Source organism: Clupea harengus, chromosome 4 (assembly GCF_900700415.2).
Source record: "Clupea harengus chromosome 4, Ch_v2.0.2, whole genome shotgun sequence".
Lineage (NCBI taxonomy): Eukaryota > Metazoa > Chordata > Actinopteri > Clupeiformes > Clupeidae > Clupea > Clupea harengus.
In genome coordinates, this window is record NC_045155.1 from 11,831,025 (window position 1) to 11,853,382 (window position 22,358).

The 22,358-nt window shown below is 43.9% G+C and overlaps 2 protein-coding genes across 4 annotated transcripts in view; one reads left to right on the forward strand and one right to left on the reverse strand.

Moving 5' to 3' along the window:
• The first annotated feature begins 400 nt into the window (after positions 1–400).
• On the forward strand, positions 401–11,056 carry tm9sf4 (transmembrane 9 superfamily protein member 4). Its single transcript, XM_012826066.3, has 18 exons — positions 401–767; positions 2,074–2,181; positions 2,381–2,480; positions 3,246–3,414; positions 3,770–3,914; positions 4,074–4,197; positions 4,336–4,454; positions 5,143–5,254; positions 5,367–5,437; positions 5,811–5,943; positions 7,163–7,244; positions 7,493–7,568; positions 7,969–8,052; positions 8,212–8,387; positions 8,786–8,849; positions 8,986–9,105; positions 9,461–9,550; positions 10,597–11,056. Exons 1-18 carry the CDS (start codon positions 735–737, stop codon positions 10,744–10,746), a joined length of 1,956 nt encoding a protein of 651 aa, XP_012681520.2. The 5' UTR covers positions 401–734; the 3' UTR covers positions 10,747–11,056.
• A 3,215-nt stretch (positions 11,057–14,271) lies between these two features.
• The window catches only part of plagl2 (pleiomorphic adenoma gene-like 2), a 39,727-nt gene continuing 31,640 nt past the window's right edge, over positions 14,272–22,358 (reverse strand). For all 3 annotated transcript variants that reach the window (XM_012826105.2, XM_031566250.1, XM_031566248.1), the window contains exons 3-4: positions 21,547–22,013; positions 14,272–21,194 (exon numbers count right to left, since the gene is read on the reverse strand). In XM_012826105.2, coding sequence (XP_012681559.2) covers positions 19,718–21,194; positions 21,547–21,866 — 1,797 coding nt within the window. In that variant the 5' untranslated portion in view covers positions 21,867–22,013 and the 3' untranslated portion in view covers positions 14,272–19,717. The remainder of the gene's footprint in view (positions 21,195–21,546; positions 22,014–22,358) is intronic.

Genomic DNA, 22,358 nt, shown 5'->3' on the forward strand with positions numbered 1-22,358 from the left:
AATTATTTAGCCTACATTTCTCCTCTCTTCTATAAATAGCTTCCTCCTTTCACATACACTAAAGGATACTCATAAAAAGTGTGTGTGCAAACCTTTTGTAGGCCATGCACAATTTTTTTTAAATCCAGATGAAGTTTGAACAAGGCTTTATTTTAGGCCCAGTTTAAAAAGCAACTAGAAATGCTGAACATAGACATATTATAAAATAAATGTAGTTATAGGGCCTAAGATGCATAAATCAGGTCTTGAAGGAAGCTTTCTGTGATTTCCCGAAACATTTATTCTTTTAGCTATTTGTGTAGGCTAACATTTGCCAAATATAGGGCTATTGTTAAACTAGCTTACTGTCTAATAACCAGTAGCCTCACCTACTTTTTAATCTTTTGGGAATTCTCTTAATTCCTCTACTTAGCCAAGCCTTCTTCATTCGGATTTCCTTTTTTTTTTTTTTCAAGCAAATTTTATAATATTTGAAATCTAAATTATTTCTGTTAACAGTCAGTGATGTATCGATAGCAAAACCAGATACAAGACTATCAGCAAAACATAGGACCATGGTTTTCAGATTCTTATGTCAATAACGATTTTCGAGTCAGTGATGTAGCAAAACATATGCTCAAGTGTACAGTTGTTTCAATAAAGTTTTTTTAGTTAGCGATATGGGCCAAACCCTCAGGTAGGCACGACAACATCCCCGACAGTGAAAAACTTATCAATTTCCTGTGACGTTTCGAATGACACGTGTATTCAAGATGGCGGCGGCGATGGTAAGTGTAAAGGAAAAATCATCTCTCTCAAGTTTGGTTAAATGTATTTCGCGTATATAGTGTGAGCTGACGTGGTTCACCTACATTATTCAGTTTAGAACACATTAATAGTACCTAGTTCTCCAAGAGATAAGCAACTTCCCTTTCACATATATGTTGTCGTTGTTGGCAAAGCTAGGGATATAATCAGCTAGGGAACTGTTAGCAACGAATGCTAGACGGCTAACTAGCTAGCTAATTATGTTAGTAGTGTGGTATTTAATTGTTTATTAGACAGCCCGTTGTAGTTAATGGTCGTCTGTTTATGCAGTATATTACTGCATTCAAATGTAATCACCTGGTGAATAACTGACTTGTGTTGTTTGTATGAACCATAGTGATTTCTTACCGTTTCTACAGTTTCGGTAGCAAGGATGCAGTGTTGCAGGCTACTTGTAGCTAACTACAGTTGCATTGTGATGCTAGCCTTAGCTAGCTAGCCAACTGTGTAAACACTATTGAGTATCGTTGTATCTGTGGTTTGCCTCCTCCACCACTGACCATCGGTCTCTGTTTTTGTGGGCATATGGACAGTTCTGTGTACAGTAATACAGTTAGCAATGTAGACTGAAATACTGGATCCCCAGGTTGCGATAGGTCGTATGAATTATCTTTAGTAAATTTAGCATTGCTTAGTAATTTGCTGGACTCTTACGTGAGCTGTCACTAGGCCTAGTTTTTAAAGACCTTGCTAGCAATCATTCTGAGAGGGAAACGAATTATTGAATAGAAGTGCGTCTGTTTGATAAATTATTCTTGTTGCCCTCCTCAACCTCTCCATTCACACTGTCTTCATGTCATGATTAAAACTGTGGTGTTGCCTGACAAAATAATCAGTTTCTAATGATTGTGTTAGTTAATTATCTCAAAGGTAGATTGGATGTCCTTTAAGTTAGTTATACATGTGATGAACAGTTTGTTTCATTATCACATACCTGAAATTCAATTATATACCTAGACAAGCTAGGATTGCCATGGGCACGTACATCTAACCCAGATGTTTTGGCACATAGGCCTACCCGACACTCAAGTACTTGGCTCTTTTGTCTAGTGTAATGTATAGTGTCTTAGAGACTGAACTGGTATTAAAAAAGCCTGCTTGATGTTTGACTCCCACATCTCTCAAACAAATGGATCACATGATGCATTGCATGTAGCAATTGTAATCTGAAATCAATGTGTTCAATACCGACAATGCAGGATGCTACTATGTGCTGTTGATACTCCTCCATTGGTGTTTGTTTTTAAATGTGATGGTACTTTGCAGGAGACGTGGATGCTTCTGCTGCTGGCCTTGCTACCTATAGCCTGGTCTTTCTATGTGCCTGGAGTTGCTCCCATAAACTTTCACCAGAACACGCCTGTAGAGATTAAGGTGAGGCAATGATGCTTGATGTATGTAAAGATTGTCATTGTTTCAAGAGTGTTTTACATTTTTAACACATTGAGTGTGATATTGTGTTACTGAGTAGCCACACACAGCCGTGAGAGACTTTGACCTGCTTGTAATCAATCCATTTGATCAGCAGATCCTGAGACAGAAAATTAATGTCCCTCTTCTTGTCTCCCTGCAGGCTGTGAAACTGACCAGCTCCCGCACCCAGCTGCCCTATGAGTATTACTCCCTACCTTTCTGCCCGCCAGATAAGGTGGTCTACAAAGGAGAAAACCTTGGTAAACAGCTCTCTCTATAAGCTCTAAGATGATTGCATGTGCTAAATCTTCTGCAGTAAAGGCTTTCTGAGTGCCTGTACTAGAGCTAGAGCTAGAGCTAACTCAACAACTGTTGAGTAGATGATGTGTCACTCGCTCAGAAAAAGAGCAGAAATCTGAGTTTTGTTTGTGTTGTCCAGTATCTTTGTCTGTGCAGCAATATATGTATTGTTGTTTGCTTAAGAATGTGTCGTCACATTTTTATTGTATATATGTGGAGGCAATATTGATATTTCGGCATGCACTCCGGTGTTTGCCATTTTCTGCATGAATACATGTCTTGTCCTAATTGTATTCCCTCTGTGTCCTCTTTTTCATTTCACATTGAAGAAAGCTTTGCAGGGGACTGATGTATTTGTTCAGTATAATCCCCTGTCTGTTGTTTACAAATGTGTAATTAATATTTACAAGTCTATTGTCAGTCCTCACATCAACTTCAACTCTAACTGTTGCCTTGATATTGTCCTGTTTAACATAGGGAGAGCGCAAAAATAGCTTTATTTGATAAATTATTTGTTTCACCATCTAAAGCCCAGCACAGGGGTTTAGTTTGATGTAAATATGAGGCATTCAATGGACAATCCAAATAGACATTGTGTAATCAGCACCTGATCCTGATAGGCAGCGTGCTATTCAAATAAAAAATCACTTTGGCATTATCACGGCAGTATTTCTCCTAACTCCTTAGAAAAATTCTGAATTGAACTATTCTAACTCTATTCTCAGGGGAGGTACTGCGAGGAGACCGCATTGTGAACACCCCCTACACGGTGCTCATGAACCAGAACCGCAAGTGTGAGGTGGTGTGCTTTAAGCCCGACGGGCCGAAGAAACTCACCGTGGAGGAGAGCAAGCTGATGGCCGAGAGGATCCAGGAGGAGTACTACGTCCACCTGTGAGTGTCCGTCTGCCACCCCTGCCTCTCCGCACCTCAGAGCCCCAGAGGATGGGCAGCACTGCGCTCTGTCTACCCATGATCCATGCATGAATCCTCTAAATGGTTACATGTTAGTTCCTGCTATGAGATTGTCTGGTCTGTTAGCCAAAGGCTTTTAAAGAGCTGCTATGATGAAAATCGTTTGAATATTGATGGGTTCCACATTATAGCATTGTGGTGCATAGCGACTCATGCCCATTTATAGTAATATTTGTGATCATGTTGGTGATTTTGATCTAGATTAGAAAAGGAGTAATTATTTGATGCTGCAGTCAGTTGATTGGTGGATCGAGCCTCTGCTCTGTTGTGTCAGGATTGCAGATAACCTGCCGGTAGCCACCCGGCTAGAGTTCTACCCAAACAGAGATGCCGGTGGAGAGGAGGAGCAGAAGAAAGACTTGGAGAAAGATGTTCAGTTTGAGCACGGTTACAGACTGGGATTCACAGAGAATAACAAGGTACTCCATTTTCTAATGTGTGCAATGGCTGTGGTGTGGGCAACAGATCCAGTTTAGCTACACTGTCAACCCCTCCATTGTTTGACCAGTTCCTAGCTCCGTTGTGCCACGCTATGTGACTGATTCCTTTGTTTGCTCTGACTTCCACCCATTCCACAGTTCTACTTGCACAACCACCTCTCCTTCATCCTGTACTACCACAGAGAGAAGTTGGAGGGAGAGGATGAGGACAACTTCAGAGTGGTGCGCTTTGAGGTGGTGCCTCAGAGTGTGAAGGCAGACCGTGAGCTCTTTCACTCATCTACTTTCATTTTTTTTTAAACAATAATTGTTATTTTTACTACATATATAACATAATCCTCTACGGCTTGATTCGTTTTCTGCCACCTGACCCTCACCAAAACACTACTTCCTCTCTCAGACCTGAAGACAGATGACAAGGGGATATGCGTCCTTCCTGAGGCCAGTGGCTCGGTCCCTCAGGAGATCGACCCGGCCAAGGAGAACGGCGTCGTGTACACCTACTCCGTCCACTGGGAGGTGCGGCGCAGCGTAGCACAGCACACCAACGTCACACAGCTCTCTTGCTCTCTTAGCACACCCATTCCTCACATTCCTCCCGGATCCTCTCGGCAGGCCACTTAGAGCACAATAGCAGAGTGGCACATACCTGTATATCCTGCGGCACTCCCACAACAGGGTTGGCCAGGCCAAGCTGCCACTGTTAACACAGACTTAAAGGGCAGACAAACAGACCAAATCCTACTCCAGTGTCCCAGTGGTCAGCACCAGAGCGATGGCATTGGGCTGCCTCCCCGGCGTGTGTATAAAGCTGTATAGCCTGGAAACGCTATTGTGAAGATTCTGTTAGGCAAGATTTTTTAAGCTGCCAGTTAACAGGTTTGGTAGAGTTTCCCCCTTATCCAGTTTGAGCCAAATGGAATGTTTTCAGAACACTGAATGCAAAGAATGTGGACTCGCAGCATTAGGATACCACAGTCAGTCCTCTTGTGTAAAGTCGAGTACAGTTACATTTCCTCCGGTTCTGAATGCTTCATGAGCGGGCCCCATCAACCCTCACCTCTAGCTACAATGATTCTGTCTCTTTCCGTAACCGACAATTAAAAAAAATACCCATTAGCAGATCATTCCAACAGCATAAAGAAATTAATTATGAGGTTTTTTCCATCAGCTCGGCTCAACTCTGCCTGATCTTTTCCTTTTGCAGGAAAGCGAGGTGAAATGGGCCTCACGCTGGGATACCTACCTCACCATGAGCGACGTGCAGATCCACTGGTTCTCCATCGTCAACTCCGTGGTCGTGGTCTTCTTCCTGTCAGGTGGGCAAGAGTGCAGGTCTCTCTTCTCTTGTATTCACTGCCAGAGAGGGCAGGTGTTTTCGAAGCTCACATTTCCCTTTCACTGATCCTGTCTGTTTGATTCTTTGCACAGGCATCCTGAGTATGATCATCATCAGGACCCTGAGGAAGGACATCGCAAACTACAACAGAGAGGATGACATTGTAAGCTTGTCCACTATCTGTGACATGCAGCTCAAGAGGGCATATATGGCTAGTGCTGTTTGTGCTACAGTTTACAGGACTCATCGTTTGTTTGTTACGTTTATATGAGATTTGCCGGGCCTTAGCTGTTTTCTCATAACTCTAACCCTTCTATAAGTCCGTAACAGTGAAAAAATTGTTTCAGAACATGCTTTATGTTTTTGTTGGCCCATTGCAGTGTTAATCAATAAAACAAGAATTTAAGCAGAGAAACCGGTACAGACATCACTAAATGCTGTGTTTTATCAGAAGTTTAGAAGCAAAGTCTATTTTATCACTTATGTTTCTCTCTCTCTCTCTCTCTCTCTCATTTGTCCATTGCTGTCTCCCACAGGAGGACACCATGGAGGAGTCAGGCTGGAAGAACGTCCACGGCGATGTGTTCCGCCCACCTCGGTATCCCATGATCCTAAGCTCGATGCTGGGGTCGGGCATCCAGCTTTTCTGCATGGTCCTCATCGTCATCTGTGAGTCTTTCTGTGGGCCTAACTCTCTTTCTCACATGTACGAAGCACATCAAGAGAAAACAGCCTGTTTCTTGGTTGATGACAACATAAAACCCTCTGTTGTATATCACAGTACACAGTTTATCCAGAGTACTTAATTCTATCTGACATGTACAAGAGCTCCACAGTTTCCATGATTTGATATTATTATTTGGCTGTTCAGAAAGCTGCAGAAGTTCCATTGAATTGAATAGGCCATTCCAGCTTTCAAAGATCCCATATTTCTTGATAATGACCGCTAAAAAAAACCCAAATGTAATTGCCAACTGGTTTTTTGCCTCTGATTCACGTCCTTCATATGATTTCGGAAGTAGTTTGTTTGTTTATCCCAACGGACTTTCACTGTGGTGATGTAGCTTGTTCGTGTGTTTTTGTAGTTGTGAGCGTGAGTTCGATCCGATTGGCTGTGCTCCTCTAACGCTGAACGCTCTTCTCATGAACCCTACCTTTAACCTTTAACCTCTAACCTCTAGCATTTGTAGTTTCCTGTCCTGACAGAGATTCCTTTTTAGAGAGATAACGAAGCCGTGTGAATGAATTTGTTTTGTCTTAACTTGTATAGTTCTGTGACTCAGCTGTCCAGCTATGCAACCAGTACAGCAGTTTTCTTCTACAAGGTGTAACCCATGTTCATAGATAGCTCAGTTTATAGAGGTACCTTGTAGTAGTTTTTTGTGATTCATTAACGAGGGGAAAAAACCCACAGATGTATTCATTTGATCCCATTACTTGAATGAAGGTCTTTGTCTTCAGTGCTGTCATGCTTGACTTGATTTTTCGGGCTGGTGTGCTTTTGCCCGCTGGTCTCAGGCCACATCAGCAGAGCATGAAAATAACAACCCAGACCTGACAACACCGCTCTCCTGATTCCTTATGGCATGCAATGTCTTCATTGAGGATATCTCTCAGAGAAACTATTGTTTACGTGTACCACGGTGAGACGTCAGTGAAATAGCCATGCGGAGGGGTGTGTGGCCCGTTCTTGTCGAATGAAACACACCTGCTAAGAGACGGCATGTGTGTGTCTCTCCACACCAAAGTATGCTTCTGTTCAGCTCATGAGTATGTGCCACAGTGAGCCCCTTGAATCCTTTAAAGTCTGTAAATTGAGCAGGGAGCCGAGCAGAAGGTGCAGATATGACGAGGCTGATGCTTGTGTGGTTATTTGTTTGTTTTGAAGTTGTGGCCATGCTGGGGATGCTGTCTCCCTCCAGCCGAGGCGCTCTGATGACCACAGCCTGCTTCCTCTTCATGTTCATGGGGTAAGTAGCTCTACCTGTACGCCTGCACCCAGCCACACACACACACACGCACACGCACACACACACACAAACGTCATTTGCCAGGACCGCAGGTCTGTAGTTACCATGTATGGATGTTTCATTCACGTCCTGTTTCTGTGTCGTTTTGTTTTTATGTTTTTTTTCTTTTTTTCTTCTGTGTACTTGTATCTGATTGCTGTGTGTCTCTCTTTGATGAGTTGGTAATCGACCGGTCGTGTTCCGTGCAGGTTGTTCGGTGGGTACTTTGCCGGCAGACTCTACCGCACACTGAAGGGCCACCGGTGGAGGAAGGGAGCGTTCTGTGTGAGTCTCTCTGAATGTCCTCCCCTGGTTCTTCTCCACACTTCCTCCAGAACTACTCCACATCTCCTTTTAGGAGCACTGCCGTTAGAGGAGTGAGGGAAGGGTCATGTTTGGAGGGAACTCATCACAACATATTACATTTCAAACACAGTGTGGTTATGAACACACACACACACATGTGCAGACTGCAAGACATACCTGTAGACATGACTGAGTTAGGGTTAAGAAATATCGTCTGCATCTGAAGTATGAATGTCTAAACTGAGAGAGGTTATTTATGTGAAGTTTTACAGCTAGAGGGGAATCCACAGTGATAGATAGCATGCTATCAAAATGCTCTACAACAGACTTGCTGGACCATTTGGCTAATGTAGGCTGCTGTTGTCTCTGCGCTACACAGACGGCCACTCTGTACCCTGGTGTGGTGTTCTCCATCTGCTTTGTGCTAAACTGCTTCATCTGGGGAGAGCACTCTTCAGGAGCGGTGAGTTTGTGTGTGTGTGTGTGTGTTTGCTTGCATTACTTTTTTTTTTTTTTTAATGTATGTGTTTCTGTTTATGGCTATATGTTTTGGTATGTTGTGATCTCCGTCTGTATTTGATTGCATGGGTGTATCTTCATGTCCACGTGTGCACTCCCACAGGTTCCCTTCACCACCATGCTGGCTCTGCTGTGCATGTGGTTTGGAATCTCCATGCCACTCGTCTACCTGGGCTACTACTTTGGGTTCCGCAAGCAGCCCTATGATAACCCGGTGCGCACCAATCAGATCCCGCGGCAGGTGCCCGAGCAGCGCTGGTACATGAACAAGTTTGTAGGGTGAGTGTCTTGCCTACGCACCCTAAACGGTGTTTGTATAGAGTAACATTGAAGTGGTGCCTTCTTTCTAGAAAGTTCTTTGTCAGTGTAATATAGAAGAGCAATCGATATAGAGAGTTATTGATAATATGAATGATCTCAGAAGTTACTGGATATCGGCAGTTCCTTATAATTGTGCAACCCTAGCACACACACAGATTTCTCATATTCCACCGCTGTAAGAATAACATGTGATATTGTGCAGGTGCAAGCACTATGTCTTCCATGTCACATTTCTCCCATGGAGTATTAACCCATAAGAAGACCTTGAGCTTCTGGTGATTGAGAAGTGTGACAGCTGCAGGCCATGTGTGCGTGTACTGTTGGCACTTTGGTCATGTGTGCTTGTCATCCTCTAGGATCCTGATGGCCGGAATCCTGCCATTCGGGGCCATGTTCATCGAGCTGTTCTTCATCTTCAGTGTAAGTCAGCCACCTCACCTCTCCCCACCTCACCTGGTCTTCTGCTTTTATGATGTATATAGGTCTGACGCGAGTCTGTAGGTGCATCATGTGCTAGCCATGTGCTGGTGTCCTAACTTGTGTGTGTCTCTTACAGGCCATTTGGGAGAACCAGTTCTATTACCTGTTTGGGTTCCTCTTCCTGGTCTTCATCATCCTGGTGGTGTCCTGCTCACAGATCAGTATAGTCATGGTTTACTTCCAGCTGTGTGCTGAGGTGAGACTGGCTCGTGTGTGTGTGTGTGTGTGTGTGTGTGTGTGTGTGTTCAGTGTGATTCTTGTTCTTGAATGCCACAGAAAGGCTCCTCCAGCTTGAAACTATTTTTTATTTAAAAATGTTTTGCTCAAATATCTCAAGCACAGAAGCTCTTACTGTAGCTCTGCCCTTTGTTGTTCTATGTTAGAAGCTCCAACTACCTGTGAGGCAGCTGCACACCTGCCCCTATCTCTTAAGTTCCTTTATATAGTTATCAGAGAAACAGCCACCCAGCCACCCCGTCCTCTGTGTCAGCTCATCATGTGGTAGACCCTGTGCGCCTTTTTGTCTTCATCCCTGATGTGTGTCCCTGCAGGACTACCGGTGGTGGTGGAGGACCTTCCTGGTGTCGGGAGGATCTGCCTTCTACGTGCTGATCTACGCCGTCTTTTACTTTGTCAATAAGGTAAGCATCCAGTCATGGCATTTCACATTACGATCTTTCATTGGTACTTGTCACATCAGGGGATGTTGGGAGAAGATTGACGTTGATATTAAGGGCACTTTTTACAGGTGCTTAGGTTCAGTTTCTACGTTTTGGGGGACAACGCACTGCTTTATGCACAAAAGGATTTCTGTGTATACATGCGTTTGGCCCAGACTCATGTTCTCAGGCAAATCACTCATGCAAATGTCTTTGCAAAGGTAAAATGGATGTTTTATGTGTGTAGATCGGATGAAAGGATGAGAACCCACCCTGTATTTGAGTGAAAAAAAAAAAAACGTTAAAGCACAAACCCCCTCTGTTTGGTCAGTGCGCTCGTTACAGTAAGCACAAAATGTCCTTAGTGCCTTCATATTTTATTTTTTCTATAATGCCCGAATTGACACTTTCAGCATATTTGTTGAAAAACAGGAAATGAAAGCATTACAATTTGACTGTATGCAGGGACACAGTGCCAGCATACCAACCCCTTCAGAGTGTATAGCTTGGACCGGTGCCTATTCTTTCCCTAATGATTGTCTGAGTGACTGCTTGCCAGAACATACAGTACTGTTTTTATGATATTGAGCATTATGTGAGTGTTGTTCAGAGGGCTGTTAATTGATTGAACAGAACCATATGTGTCTGTGGGGCCTAAGTCGGCATTTAATGATCTTTTCTCAAGCGAGAAATCTGAAGTAAGTGTATGTGTGTGTGTGTGTTAGAGAGAGAGAGAGAGACCGCCCGTTCGTCTCCATACTGATTAAATATTGAGGGCAGTCCCGCTTTTTTTTTGTCCTGACCTGAATCATTTCGTATTCGTTTATCTGCACTGATTCCAAGATGGCACAGCAGTTGTTACCTATGTAGCAGTATTTTAGGCACGCCTGTCATTCGTGTTGGAAGAATTGGATTTGTATGTCAATTGTATGTATTTACGTCACGTGATAAAGAGCCTCACCTCAGATTTTTTAATATTCTAATTCTTATTTATTATTTCTCCCGTCCCTCTTCCCCCTCCACCACAGCTGGATATAGTGGAGTTCATTCCCTCCCTGCTGTATTTCGGCTACACTGCTCTGATGGTGTTGTCCTTCTGGCTGCTAACAGGCACAATCGGCTTCTACGCCGCGTACATGTTCATCCGCAAGATCTACGCCGCTGTCAAGATCGACTGAGCTGCTGCTTCTATTACACTCGCCCTCGGTTTGGATACATCCATTTTTTTTGTTTGTTTTTTGGTTTTGGTCCATTTTATCTTACAACGATGATTACTTTTTGTTTATTTGTAAATGAGCACTGATGTGTAAACAGACAGAGCCTGAGGTGGGTTTTTGGAAAAACAGCTCCTCCTATAGTTCAGAGGAGAGGACAGACGGGTGGATTGTGCTCAAGCTTCAGAAATCCTCGCTGTTTCTCTGTCTCTGTCTCTGTCTGTGTCTCTGTCTCTCTCTCTCTCTCTCTCTCTCTCTCTTTCTTTCTTTCTTTCTTTCTCTCTCTCTCTCTCTCTCTCTCTCTCTCTCTCTCTCTCTCTCTCTTTCTCTCTCTCTCTCTTTCTCTCTTTCTCTCTCTCTCTCTCTCTCTCTCTCTCTCTCTCTCTCTCTCTCTCTCTGGCCTGCTCCCCAGTCTCCACTCTTTGGCACAGATACAAAGGTATTTTTGCTGGAGTTTTTTTTTTTTAATGTTTGTATTTGAAACTTGTCTCTACATGTACACACACACTGTGGGGCCAAAGCGTGTAAATCGACTCAGACTGTCTTGATGGGTTTTTTAACGGTTTACTTGGAAGAGGGATGGACTCTAGGGTATGTGGGATTTCATTGGGGTTGGGCATATTGTATCATTTTACAAATGCATTGTTTGTTTGTTTTGTTTTAGTTTTTTTTAAATATATCTATTTAATTTGTACCTTGGCGGAGTTGGCCCGTGGTCATGCTGAGAATGTGACGTTGCTGATGAGAATGATGAGATTGGGCTGGTAGAGGAGGATGCAGCATTACTGGACCTGTGTATTTTCACCATGGCCTCTATGACATTACTGTGCTTAATGTCTCGGTTGCAGTTTGAAACGATCCAGCTCATGAAAGTAGAGTGTGTGGGTGGGGGAGGGGGGGGGGGGGGGGGCGTGACCATGTGTACAGAAATGTTCATTAGACCTGTTTCCACTATCCACTATTATAGATACGTGAAGATTACAGAAAGCAGAACAGAGGTGCTGGACACTGCTGGACACATGCCATGTTGTGTTAAATAGTTTTGTCTTTTACGCATATAGATTCACCTGTTTGTTAATATACACACTGTCTACCACACAGTTCAAACGTTCTGTTTATACTTCATGGAAAAACTCCACACGCTAAGATCATGTCTATGTTTGTAACCACGCCTTGGGTAGGGTTCTTTTATAAAGACCTAAATAAACCTCTGGGATGTGAGTGATGGTCGGTGTTCAGTCTGGGTCGGTGGTTTTAGAGTGGGTCACTGGTGTAGATGTTAAGGAGATGCCTTGGCAACATATCAGAGCTGCTGTACATGTCCTGCAGTACAGTTGGCGATGAAGAGAAGGTTGAGAGCGCTGTTTGTAGTGTACTTTCAGAAAATTCACTCTGATCAGAGGGACTTTCCAATGGCGCGTGAGAAGAAATTACGTTCAACGTCATTGATCTTTGGACTTTTTTTTTTACTCCCATGTTGTGCTTGGTGGCATTTAAAGCGGCACAACATGAAGGCTTGAAATGACTGAGTTAGTTCTGTTTGTCGCCCAACTCGTCCAGAAGCTTACAAGCCTATTTTATCAACATGGTTGGGACTTAAATTAAGCCAATCTAAGGCCGATGTGGAGAACAAGTTACATTTCATGTTTATTTCAACTTGGCTTGATCGCTAACACTCTGTCGGATGGCTTCCCCTTCTACGTTCAGCGCGTTGGAACTGGTATTGTGGTTACCGGTAGTTCCTCAAAAACATAAAAAGCCTACCTCACCTGACAATCAGGTGGGACCTGAACTGGGCGAGGATTAAGTCAATGTCGGTCTGGCTGAGGTACACGTAATGACTGAGCTAGCGGGAGCTGTCGTGAAGCCAGACCGTCTAGTTTCCCTTGTCTTCAGTATTCATCTTGCTTGATCATGGTCTTGCTTTTTCTCTGTATGACTGACTGCAGAACTAGCATAACCTGTAACACTCGTTCTCTTTGTGAAGACCGTAGCCCCCAAGTTTAACAGCTCTAGAGCTTAAGCTGCCTCCATTCAAACCCGTAACCATTGCCCCCCGCCTTTACTCCTCAAAATTGTACATTTCTGTTGCGTGGGGTACACAGGCTGCTCCACCCTCGGCTCTGCGGATGAGCAGCTGAGCCTGGCTGGCACCCTCTAGTGGCCATAGGCTCTGCCGACGGTGTAGGAAGCCGATGATCAGAGATCAGGTGCTGACCCTGGGAAGAGGAAGTGTGTGCCATTCAGTGAGCTGCTTCTCTGCACAGAGGGTGGTCCAGCTCCAGGGTCTCTCTCTCTCTCTCTTGTCCCCTGTGCTCCGTAGTGTGTCTAATGCCTCCTCTGTTCTTTTTCTTTTGGCGGGTCAGTTCCTTTTCACCATGCACCCCCTCCTCCTCTACCTCCCAGGGTTTTTGGCCCAGCAGTAGTGACGGACCCAGCTCCCATCCTGGCTCTGCAGAAAGTGTTTGTACAAAATCGTTGTTTTTCCCGAGGCTACAGTGATCCCCGCACACGCGAAGATCAAGACATTTTATTCTACTGTGGATTGGACACAATGACACCACATGACCATTTTCTAAGGTTGTACTTTATCCTTGCCTGTTGTGTGTATGTGAGTGGATGTGTATGAAGGTGTATGTAAATACAAGAGCTTTGTATTGTTGCATTGCGTTCTTTCTTTTTGTTTGTTTTTCTCGTGAGGTTGTGTACCTACTAACCATGTCTTTGTTTTTAGCCAAAAGCATGATTTTTTTTTTTTTTTTTTTTTAAAGGAAAAAAAGAAAGATTTCAATTTTTCATTCAATCAGTCACCCTCCTTTAAAGAATGTCAAGTTATATAATGTATGAAACAATAAAAGTGCCGAGAAGTTGAAATTTGAAAAGCTGGTCCCCTAGATATGAAATTATTTTCCTGCCTGTTGACTTGACCAGAGCCTGTGCGTAGTCTGTGGTGGAGTGAAGATATGTGTTGTTGAATGTTATTGCAGATTAGCATTAACACATCTAAAATGATTGAGTTACATGGTTTCCCGTCATTTTCCGTGTGTGTGTGTGTGTGTGTGTGTGTGTGTGTGGTGTCTCCAACTTTTCTTTCACATAACTCTTAGCAGCTTTGTGGCTACCCAGAGAGGTGCTCTCAAACCTCAAGTTCTTTTAGACTTCAGACTTTAACATTTTAAAACTGATAGCCCAGTATGTATCATAGCTGTGTGAGAGTTTTGGGCTGAACCAGCGCCTGGAGCTGTGTAAGTATAGGCTGGGAACCCCACAGTGTAATTAGGGCTGTCCTTGAGCCCAACTCTGCTTTTTTATCACTTGGAAGCTAGCCTCCATTTTGTGTCATTTCATCTCTGCACTGTGGTGTGGTTTCCTGCTCTGGCAGTTAGGTATGTGAATGGCAATTTTCAGGCAGGACCGGGGCAGGCTTCTCCACCTCCCTTCTCCCCGCAGTGCCTGCCCAACAGGAAATTAACAAAAGGCAACAAAAAGTATGAAACCGTGGGTTTGTCTTTTAATCATTTTAACATAACACATTACAAGTCAAATGATACAATGTACTGTACAAGAAGTAAATAGGTATGTTGTTATGTCATCTCTTTGGATCAACCAATATACAAATCTGTCACTTTACACTGCGGAAACTGATTGCATGTGAGTTATGTAACAAAACAAAAAAAGCAGACTGTTTTATCCTGTAGCATATTCTCTTTTCTTTATACAACGCTCCCTGTAGATGATGAACTCCATGCTATATAAAATAGTGTAAGGATGAATGCAAAGACTCCATTTTCATGTATTTCACCTTTTTTCCAGAGGTGGCAGTAATAAGCGAGTACTAAAAAGAACTATGTTGCTAAACAAAGATACATAGAGAGGTTGGAATGCAAGACTTACATGAAGCTAAAAATATATAAAACTACATATGGATTTTGTCTTTATCAGACAGTACCCATCTCCTTACTATAAAGCAAAACAAAAAAGAGGCATTTACTTAAAAACAATTCTGATTGAATTTCTGCCATAAATTTTACTTTTTTTCTTCAAAATATATTCCCTTAAAATGTCTTAGTTCTGCACCTATTGGTGCGGGAAAATCGTATGGATAAGTGCATCCCTAGTAGGCACAACAGAGTCCTAGAAACTGATGAGGCCTTGGAGTCAAGTCAAGAGCTCAAAGATCAAAGATGACTCCCCTGTGCTCTTTACATAATGTGTTTGCTGAGAAATGTCAAATTTTGCCGCAAGTAAGTCAACAAGCAAAACTGAGCTTCTTTTTAACTTGATGTCTGCTTTGTCAAATCATTGGTAGCTTAGTTGGGGATTCCCTGTTCCAATTTTCTGTGTCTCTTCTGGACAAGCAGCCACCCGATTCAAACCACCATGTTCCAATATTATCAACGCCATCTAGCTCAGCTATAAACGAGAGGCAAACCACTGCCAGGCGCTCGTGCCTGTGCCCATGCCCACCTACAACCTGGCAAGTCCTCCTGTCAAATTGAATTGAAACCACAAGCACTGCAGGTGGGAGGGCATTTCCTGCCGGTACGGCACAAGTCAGCCCTACTGCTTTAGAGCTAAAACACTTCAGGCATGGCTGGGAAAGGGAGAGATGAAAATTGTTGTTTTCACTTCCTTCTCTCCTTTCTCTCACTGAGATGGCGGTGGTTCTCGGGCAGTTTCTCCTGCTTGAGATTGTGGTGAGCCGTTTTTTTTGGCTCGTCTAATCGAAAGAAAGTCTTAGCCATTAAGACTCGTTTATACATTCTCATGAAAAAAAAATAATTTGATTGGATATTTAAACTTGATCTTCGCATTGTGGGATTAAAAAAGGAAGAGTTAGGGACATGAAGAGGGATATTAGTGAAAATCTAACAAAAATACTGTTAACTCTTTCTGGAAGAGGGAAAACAAGAAACAAAGCTGAATAAAGGCTACGTATCAGACTAATGGCACATACATGTACAAGGTCAAATACAAAAAATAAAAACCATACAAACATATAAGGCTGAAATCTTAAAAGAAAAATACTCTTTTTTTAAAAAGGTTTAAAAGTGCTAGAATTCAGATCAGCTCACATAAACCCGGGGAGGACAAACTCAATAGATGCCAATAGCTTTACTTTTTTCTTTCTTTTTTCATTTTCTTTCTCTCTTCAGAGGGAAAATAAAGCGAAATTATCTATTTGATAGCCTTAGCCATGATATGAACAAAGCTGATAAATGTTAGCCTCCAAATGAAAGTAAATGTTTTCATTTAACTTTTCATATATTTTCTTTATTTTGACAACCATGAAACAAATGTTCAATAGTGCTCGACAAAACTGAGATAAATGCTTCTGATTTGGACTTGAAATAAGTATTGTAATACATTTATAATAGGAAAAATACATGTATTTTTAGAACATAGCCATATCCAGGATTTGAAAGGAATCTTGGACTAAAAGTATTTTTCATTGCTTTTCTTTAGAAGTCTTTTTTTAAATCAGAAAACATGTCAATTGACAGTCAAAACAGTTAAGTACTTTAAAATGGCAACAAATGTCTTTTGAGACTTTTATCATTTCTGATTTTTTTAAGAGCTATTCTTACAGTATTACAAATCGGATTCATTTCTCCAATATATATATACATATATATATATATGTATATATATTTAGTTTTTTTTACTTAAGCAATTGTGCAAAATATTATTTCTTCTCCCCAGGTTTTTGGTATGAAAAAAAAAAAAAAACATAAAAAATGAGGTGATGTGTTGTGTTGTTTTTTTTTTCTGAGGTCCTGTTTCAAACAAACAGAAAATAATATATCATATGACAACAAACGACTAGGCAATATCCCAATCAAGTGTCCCCTGCTTTGAATGTCAAAGACCAGGCTGGTGACTTCTTTGTTCTGGATATTGTGTCTTCTTAGACCCTTTCATAAAAAATGTTCCTTTGACACTGAAGCAGCTGAGTAAGGAGAACAGAGACGAAAGGACTAACCAGTTCGTGGGTACTACTGTGCATGTTTTAGACAGTTTTTTTGTCTTTCTTTCTTTTTTCTTTTCTTTTTTGCTTAAAACAGCTTTGCAGTTTGAAATGTTCCTCTAGTGGTCTACAGTTGCTGTTGGCAACCATAGCTAAAAAAGCAGCAATACTTTATTTTTTTTTGTTATATGTCATTTTTGAGTTGTGGCCACCACTTTTATTTTCTTTCTTTGACTCACTATGTTATGGTCATTCACATTCGCTATGTAGTAGAGATGAACATGCTTCTGAGGAGGCCCTCTCCTGGCAGGTTAAACTCTCGGAGTGGAGGGGGTGCTTGATAGCCTCTGCTGTTGAGTGAGCCCCAACTAGGACTGCCACAACCAATGATTTGGTGAAGCATTCTAAGGCCCTTCTTGTAAAAAAAAGAGTGGCAGTGAATTAAAAACATATATATTTTTTTGTGCTGGGGAAGAGGTGTGACGTGGTGGACATTCCAACAACGTTCCGTCTGAAGTTAATTGAAATGTTACACAGTGTTCCCACAAGTCTCGAATTCCTTGCGTTTCACAAGAGGGAGCTCCTTGAACTACATATACTACATATATGGTTTGGTTTCCCCCGGTAAGAGAATATTCTGATGCCTCCAACATCGACCCATTTGGATTGGCAGACTGACTTTGTGTATGAAAAGGCTGAGCTACCTCTTTACATTGCATTAACAACAGTGTTCTCAAGTCTAGTGGGATAACAAGGGGTAGGGTGATGAGGGTGAAGTTAGATCAAGGCTTTAAGCTGAAGTATACGTTTCATTGTCAGTGGAGAACATGCATCTACAGTGGAAAGGGTCACTTGACATAACACCAGTCACTGAACATACTAATATACCGGCCAAGTCAATATCAATTTCAATACTGTGAGAATTTAAAATCCAAATCAATCAAAACATGGGCCTTTCTATTAAAACACTACAGAGAGGATCAAAGATATGTTAAATCCATTCTAGTTGATTATGCCACTAATAGCCTAAAATACATGTGTCACTCCACAATTCTGATGGGTCTCTTCCTTGACTCACATACATACAAAGGTAAGAACAAATAAGACAGAGAAAGCTATAGGGAAAAGCTAATACTTCATCCATTTTTGATCAATATGATGCAAGATACATACATATGTAAACCTGCTATTTTTTTTCTGCCACAACATTTTTTTTTTTTTTATTCAGCAATTTGTTTTAATACATCTATCTAAATTACACTTTACTGAAATAAAAGCAATTATAATATATAGTTTCTGATGTGGTATTTCGTACACTGCAAAAATATTTTTTTCTTTAAACTGAAATTGTTATAAATTTGTTTCTATTCACATATGTCAGGGTTATTATTAACATTTATTCCTAAAAAGAAAAACCTGCCTAATATAAATTTGTATTAAAAATATATTTCAAAAACATGAGGTGGGCGGGAGCAGGAAGAGAAATATTGTTGCCATGGAGACCTCTGAAAATTAGTGCTGGAAGGAAGACAGGATGGGGGTCCTAGTAAACCACCTCCTGTGATGTGATTTCCCTGTTGCGATTATTAAACATAGATCTCTCATAGTAGAGAATGGCCTTGATAGGTCGCGAGCATCAGAAGAGGTATCTGTCCCAGGAAGCTTGGTGAAGGGTTAAGGTGAAGGGGTCATTGGGGTCGCCACTGCACCCTTGTAAATCAAGTGCCTTCTGCTGTAAACAAAGTGCTTCTCTCGAAGAAAGCTGTAAACCTGTGTAATGTCCTATGATTTCCTCACGAAATATTAACATTGTTTGTAATTTCAGGGTTGGTCACTGGGTTAGCTGTGGACAAGTGAGAGGGATGCAAATTAGTATGACACCTCAGCTGTTTCCTATGTACTTTAAACATCCCTCTCTTTTTTAAAGGAAAATTAAACTTGTGGCTTTTTTCAATTCCCAGCTGAAAGATGCACCTCTAAAGGTAGAATGATTCCCAGCTGAAAGATGCACCTCTAAAGGTAGAATGATTCCCAGCTGAAAGATGCACCTCTAAAGGTAGAATGATTCGCAGGAAAAATAGAGCATATACCAATCACAGGGGCAACTAGTTTTAGCCAACGTCCTTTCTCACTTTAATCAAGACTCTTGGTAGTCCACACCCTGACATTGGTATAATTTGCTGTTTTTTTTTCCCTCTTCTTTGCTAATATTGTCTCAGCTGGGCAATTTTCTTGGCCAAATGTGTAGTTCCTCGGGCAGCTAAATGCTGAGAGAGAGAGAACTACCTGGCCTGACTTATTGACTTCATTCCTTCACAAATTTTTTTTCCTTTCTTTTCACTCCTGGCTGCCAAAGACGGTTTGAGTTTAAGGGCAAACAAGTTAGGTCTCACATTTGGAAAAGCGATTTTTTTTTAAACAAAAGAGGATAAAAGAAACATCCTATTCACTTCAAACTAGTCTTTCTGCATCATAAACGAAAGATTCTTCTCTACATTAATCTTTGAAACTTTTTTTCTTAATATTATTATTTTGTAACTTCTGCAGTACCATGCCTTTAGGCCTATTGGTGCTGCCTCCTAACTACTTTATAAGGGAAGGGTAGGAGATAAGAGAGGTAGGAAAGAGTTTGGAAGGAGTCAGGGCGAGTGGGGGAACGTTAAACATCATACATATTTTTTTTTTTTTTCAAAAACAGCCTAAATAAAAGCTCTGTTTTGCCTTTCCTATTTCTTCCTTTTTCTCAATTTAAAGGGTATTCCTCCAGGCTCAATCAAAAGCTTTGTGCGCTTCAATTAAGGCTTCTAAATGTTCAAGTGTTTGATTCTCCCACCTCTTTTAATGGGGACCTTTGGGTCCCCACAGACCTCTGCCCCCCCACCCTGCCCCTCATGCCCTCCTTCCCACAGAGGCAGCATGCCTTCCGGGTGAGGAAGCAGGCGAGTGTGGCAGGGCGGGGTGGAGCCCTCATTGAAAGGCCTGGTGGAAGCGAGGCAGGGTGGTGGTGCTGAGGCTGGAGCTGAACACTGGCGGGAGGGGGTGCAGGGGCCCCAGGCCGAGGCCCCCGCTGGAGCCTTGGTGCTCCTGAGGTTGATGTTGCAAAGAGGTAAGAGGCAGCGCCGAGACGGCGGCACCATGAGGCTCGGTGGCGTGCGAGGACGAGGAGGAGGAAGAAGACGAGGAGGAAGAGGAGGAGATGGCCGACGAGGTGGTGTAGCCCATCACCAGGCCTCCGGAGCTCATGGGGGCGCTGTAGGGGGGCAGGTTGAGCGGCAGGAAACCCAGCAGGTGGGAGAAGTCCATGTTAGCAGCACACAGAGACTCGGCGATGACAGCCGGGCTCTTGGAAAGAAGGCCGTCGCCGACGCACAGCTCGTCCTCCAGACCGTCCTTAGGGGGCGAGGAGGCACTGTGGTGATCACCCGAGGGCGGCCCCACGGAGAGCCCGCTCTGCAGATCCATCAGGAAACTCTCCATCTCCACCTTCAGCGGCTTCTCCAGCAGGTATGAGGTAGATCCGAGCTGGTACTTGGGCGGGGGCTGGGGATGCGACTGCGACTGGTGCGGAGGCTGCTGATGCTGGGAGTGCGATGGAGGATGCAGAGGCGGTGAGTGATGGTGATGGTGGTGGTGGTGATGGTGGTGGTGGTGCGGGTGGTGCGGGTGCAAGGACGCCGGGGGCTCCATGTGGCAGCCCATGCCCATAGCAGCTGACAGGGAGCCGGGCATCAGGGAGTGGTGGTGGTGGTGGTGGCCCACCCCCGGGTTGGACATGGCCTGAAGGTGGTGCGTGTTGTACATGCCCATGGGGAAGGGCGCTCCGGCGGGGAAGGGCTTGGCCATCATGGGGTCTCCGGCTGAGCCCATGCTGCACATCATGGGGCTGAGCTCCTCCTTGATGGAGCAGGGCGGCGAGCCCGAGCCCATCAGGCCCAGCATGTCCGGCGGCTCCGTCTTGATCTTCAGCAGCTCCTGCGAGTGGCTCTTCTTGACATGGCGCGTCAGGTGGTCTTTGCGCCCGAAGCGCTGGGCGCAGTACTGGCACAGGAAGTCCTTGCGGCCCGTGTGCACCACCATGTGGCGCCGCACGTCCTTGCGCGTGTAGAAGCGGCGCTCGCAGTGGTCGCACGGGTGCTTCTTCTCCTTGGCACCGCCCGAGCTCTTGCCCGAGTGGCTCTTGAGGTGCTCGAGCAGCGCCGGAGTGCTTTCGTAGCTCTGCAGGCACACCTTGCAGGTGAGGTCGCCCGCCGTGGCCGAGTGCATGGCCACGTGCCGCTTGTAGCCCAGCTTGGTGTTGTAGTGCTTGCCGCACTCCTCGCACTTGAAGGCCTCCTTGTTGGGGTCGTGGGTCTGCAGGTGGTTCTTCAGGTGGTCTTTGCGGTGGAACATCTTTTCACAGAATGAGCACTGATGAGTCTTCTGTGGAGAGTGTGTGGCCATATGCCTGGGAGGGAGATCAGGAGTGGGTGAGATCAGATTTAGAACAGGGATGCCCAACACACCTTCTGAAAGCTGCTGTGCAGTTACTAGTGTGGGCTTGCAGTATGTGAAATGTACGCTAAGTGCTTTAAAATCTCTACGATTCTCTGTAAGTCTGTGTTTGATCTGTCTGTTTTGTGTTGGGGGTTGGTGTTGTATGCTGGGTTTGTGGTTTCAAAAAATCTCACATCAGTACGTGCCCCTCAGCTAGTGCTGTCCATTGTAGGTTTTGAGGTTTTGTAGGCACTGACACTCAGATCGTACAGTGACCCAGAGCTGAAGGTAGGGGTTTGTTTGTGGAAGGGGTTGGCACTCACCTGAAAAGCTTATATTTGGAACTGAAGGCCTTCGGACAGTGGGGCTGCGAGCAGTGGAACGGCTTCTCCCCCGCGTGGCAGAAGGCGTGCAGCCGAAGCTTGTCAGGCGAGCCAAAGAGAGCCCCGCACACCAGACACTCGTGGCCGCCCGCTCTCTCTCCCCTCTCCCTCTCTTTCTCTCTCTCCCTCTCTCGCTCTCTCTCTCTCTCCACTCGCGGCGGTGCGGCGCCTCCAAACAGCTTGGCTGTGGCGCGTGCGTCCTCTTCCTCCTGCGTCAGTGCTGTGTTGTGGCCTGGGGCATCGGCGGCGGCTGCTGCCATGGCAGCCCTAGGGTGCCGTTGCCATTGAAACGCGGCCGTGGCTCCCCTCCCGTCCAGACTCTGCGTGGCTAGTGACTGGGGCGTGGCTAAACAGGGTGTGGCACAAGGGAAGATGGGGAGCAGCAGTGGATGGGCTGTCAATCAGACCTACAAGAGCAAGAAAGAGAGACGTTTTCAACCCCCATCAGATTACAACCAGGAGCTTTAGTCTGGAAGGAAGTTACTTTAACTGGTACAAATTATAGAACTAATCAATGACTCCTTTAAGAGACTTTCTGGTGGGCTACAGAAACGATAAGGTGCTAAGGTAAACGCTATAAGACATAGGAACACATGGGTAAGGTGCTAAGGTAAATGCTATAAGACATAGGAACACATAAATCAGAGAAGCACTTAACAGTAACTTCAAGGTTAGGATTTGAACAGTTAACGCAATTATCCACGCACACAGTTTCTACATAATTAAGCCTGATCTGCTGAAAACTGTACATC

Excerpts from the sequence above, each read along its gene's own strand:
- tm9sf4 (XM_012826066.3), top strand. The coding sequence starts at position 735 with ATGACACGTGTATTCAAGATGGCGGCGGCGATG. Across the intron at positions 3,415-3,769 it reads GAGGAGTACTACGTCCACCT|GATTGCAGATAACCTGCCGG; the intron begins GTGAGTGTCCGT and ends CTGTTGTGTCAG. Across the intron at positions 4,455-5,142 it reads CCTACTCCGTCCACTGGGAG|GAAAGCGAGGTGAAATGGGC; the intron begins GTGCGGCGCAGC and ends TTCCTTTTGCAG.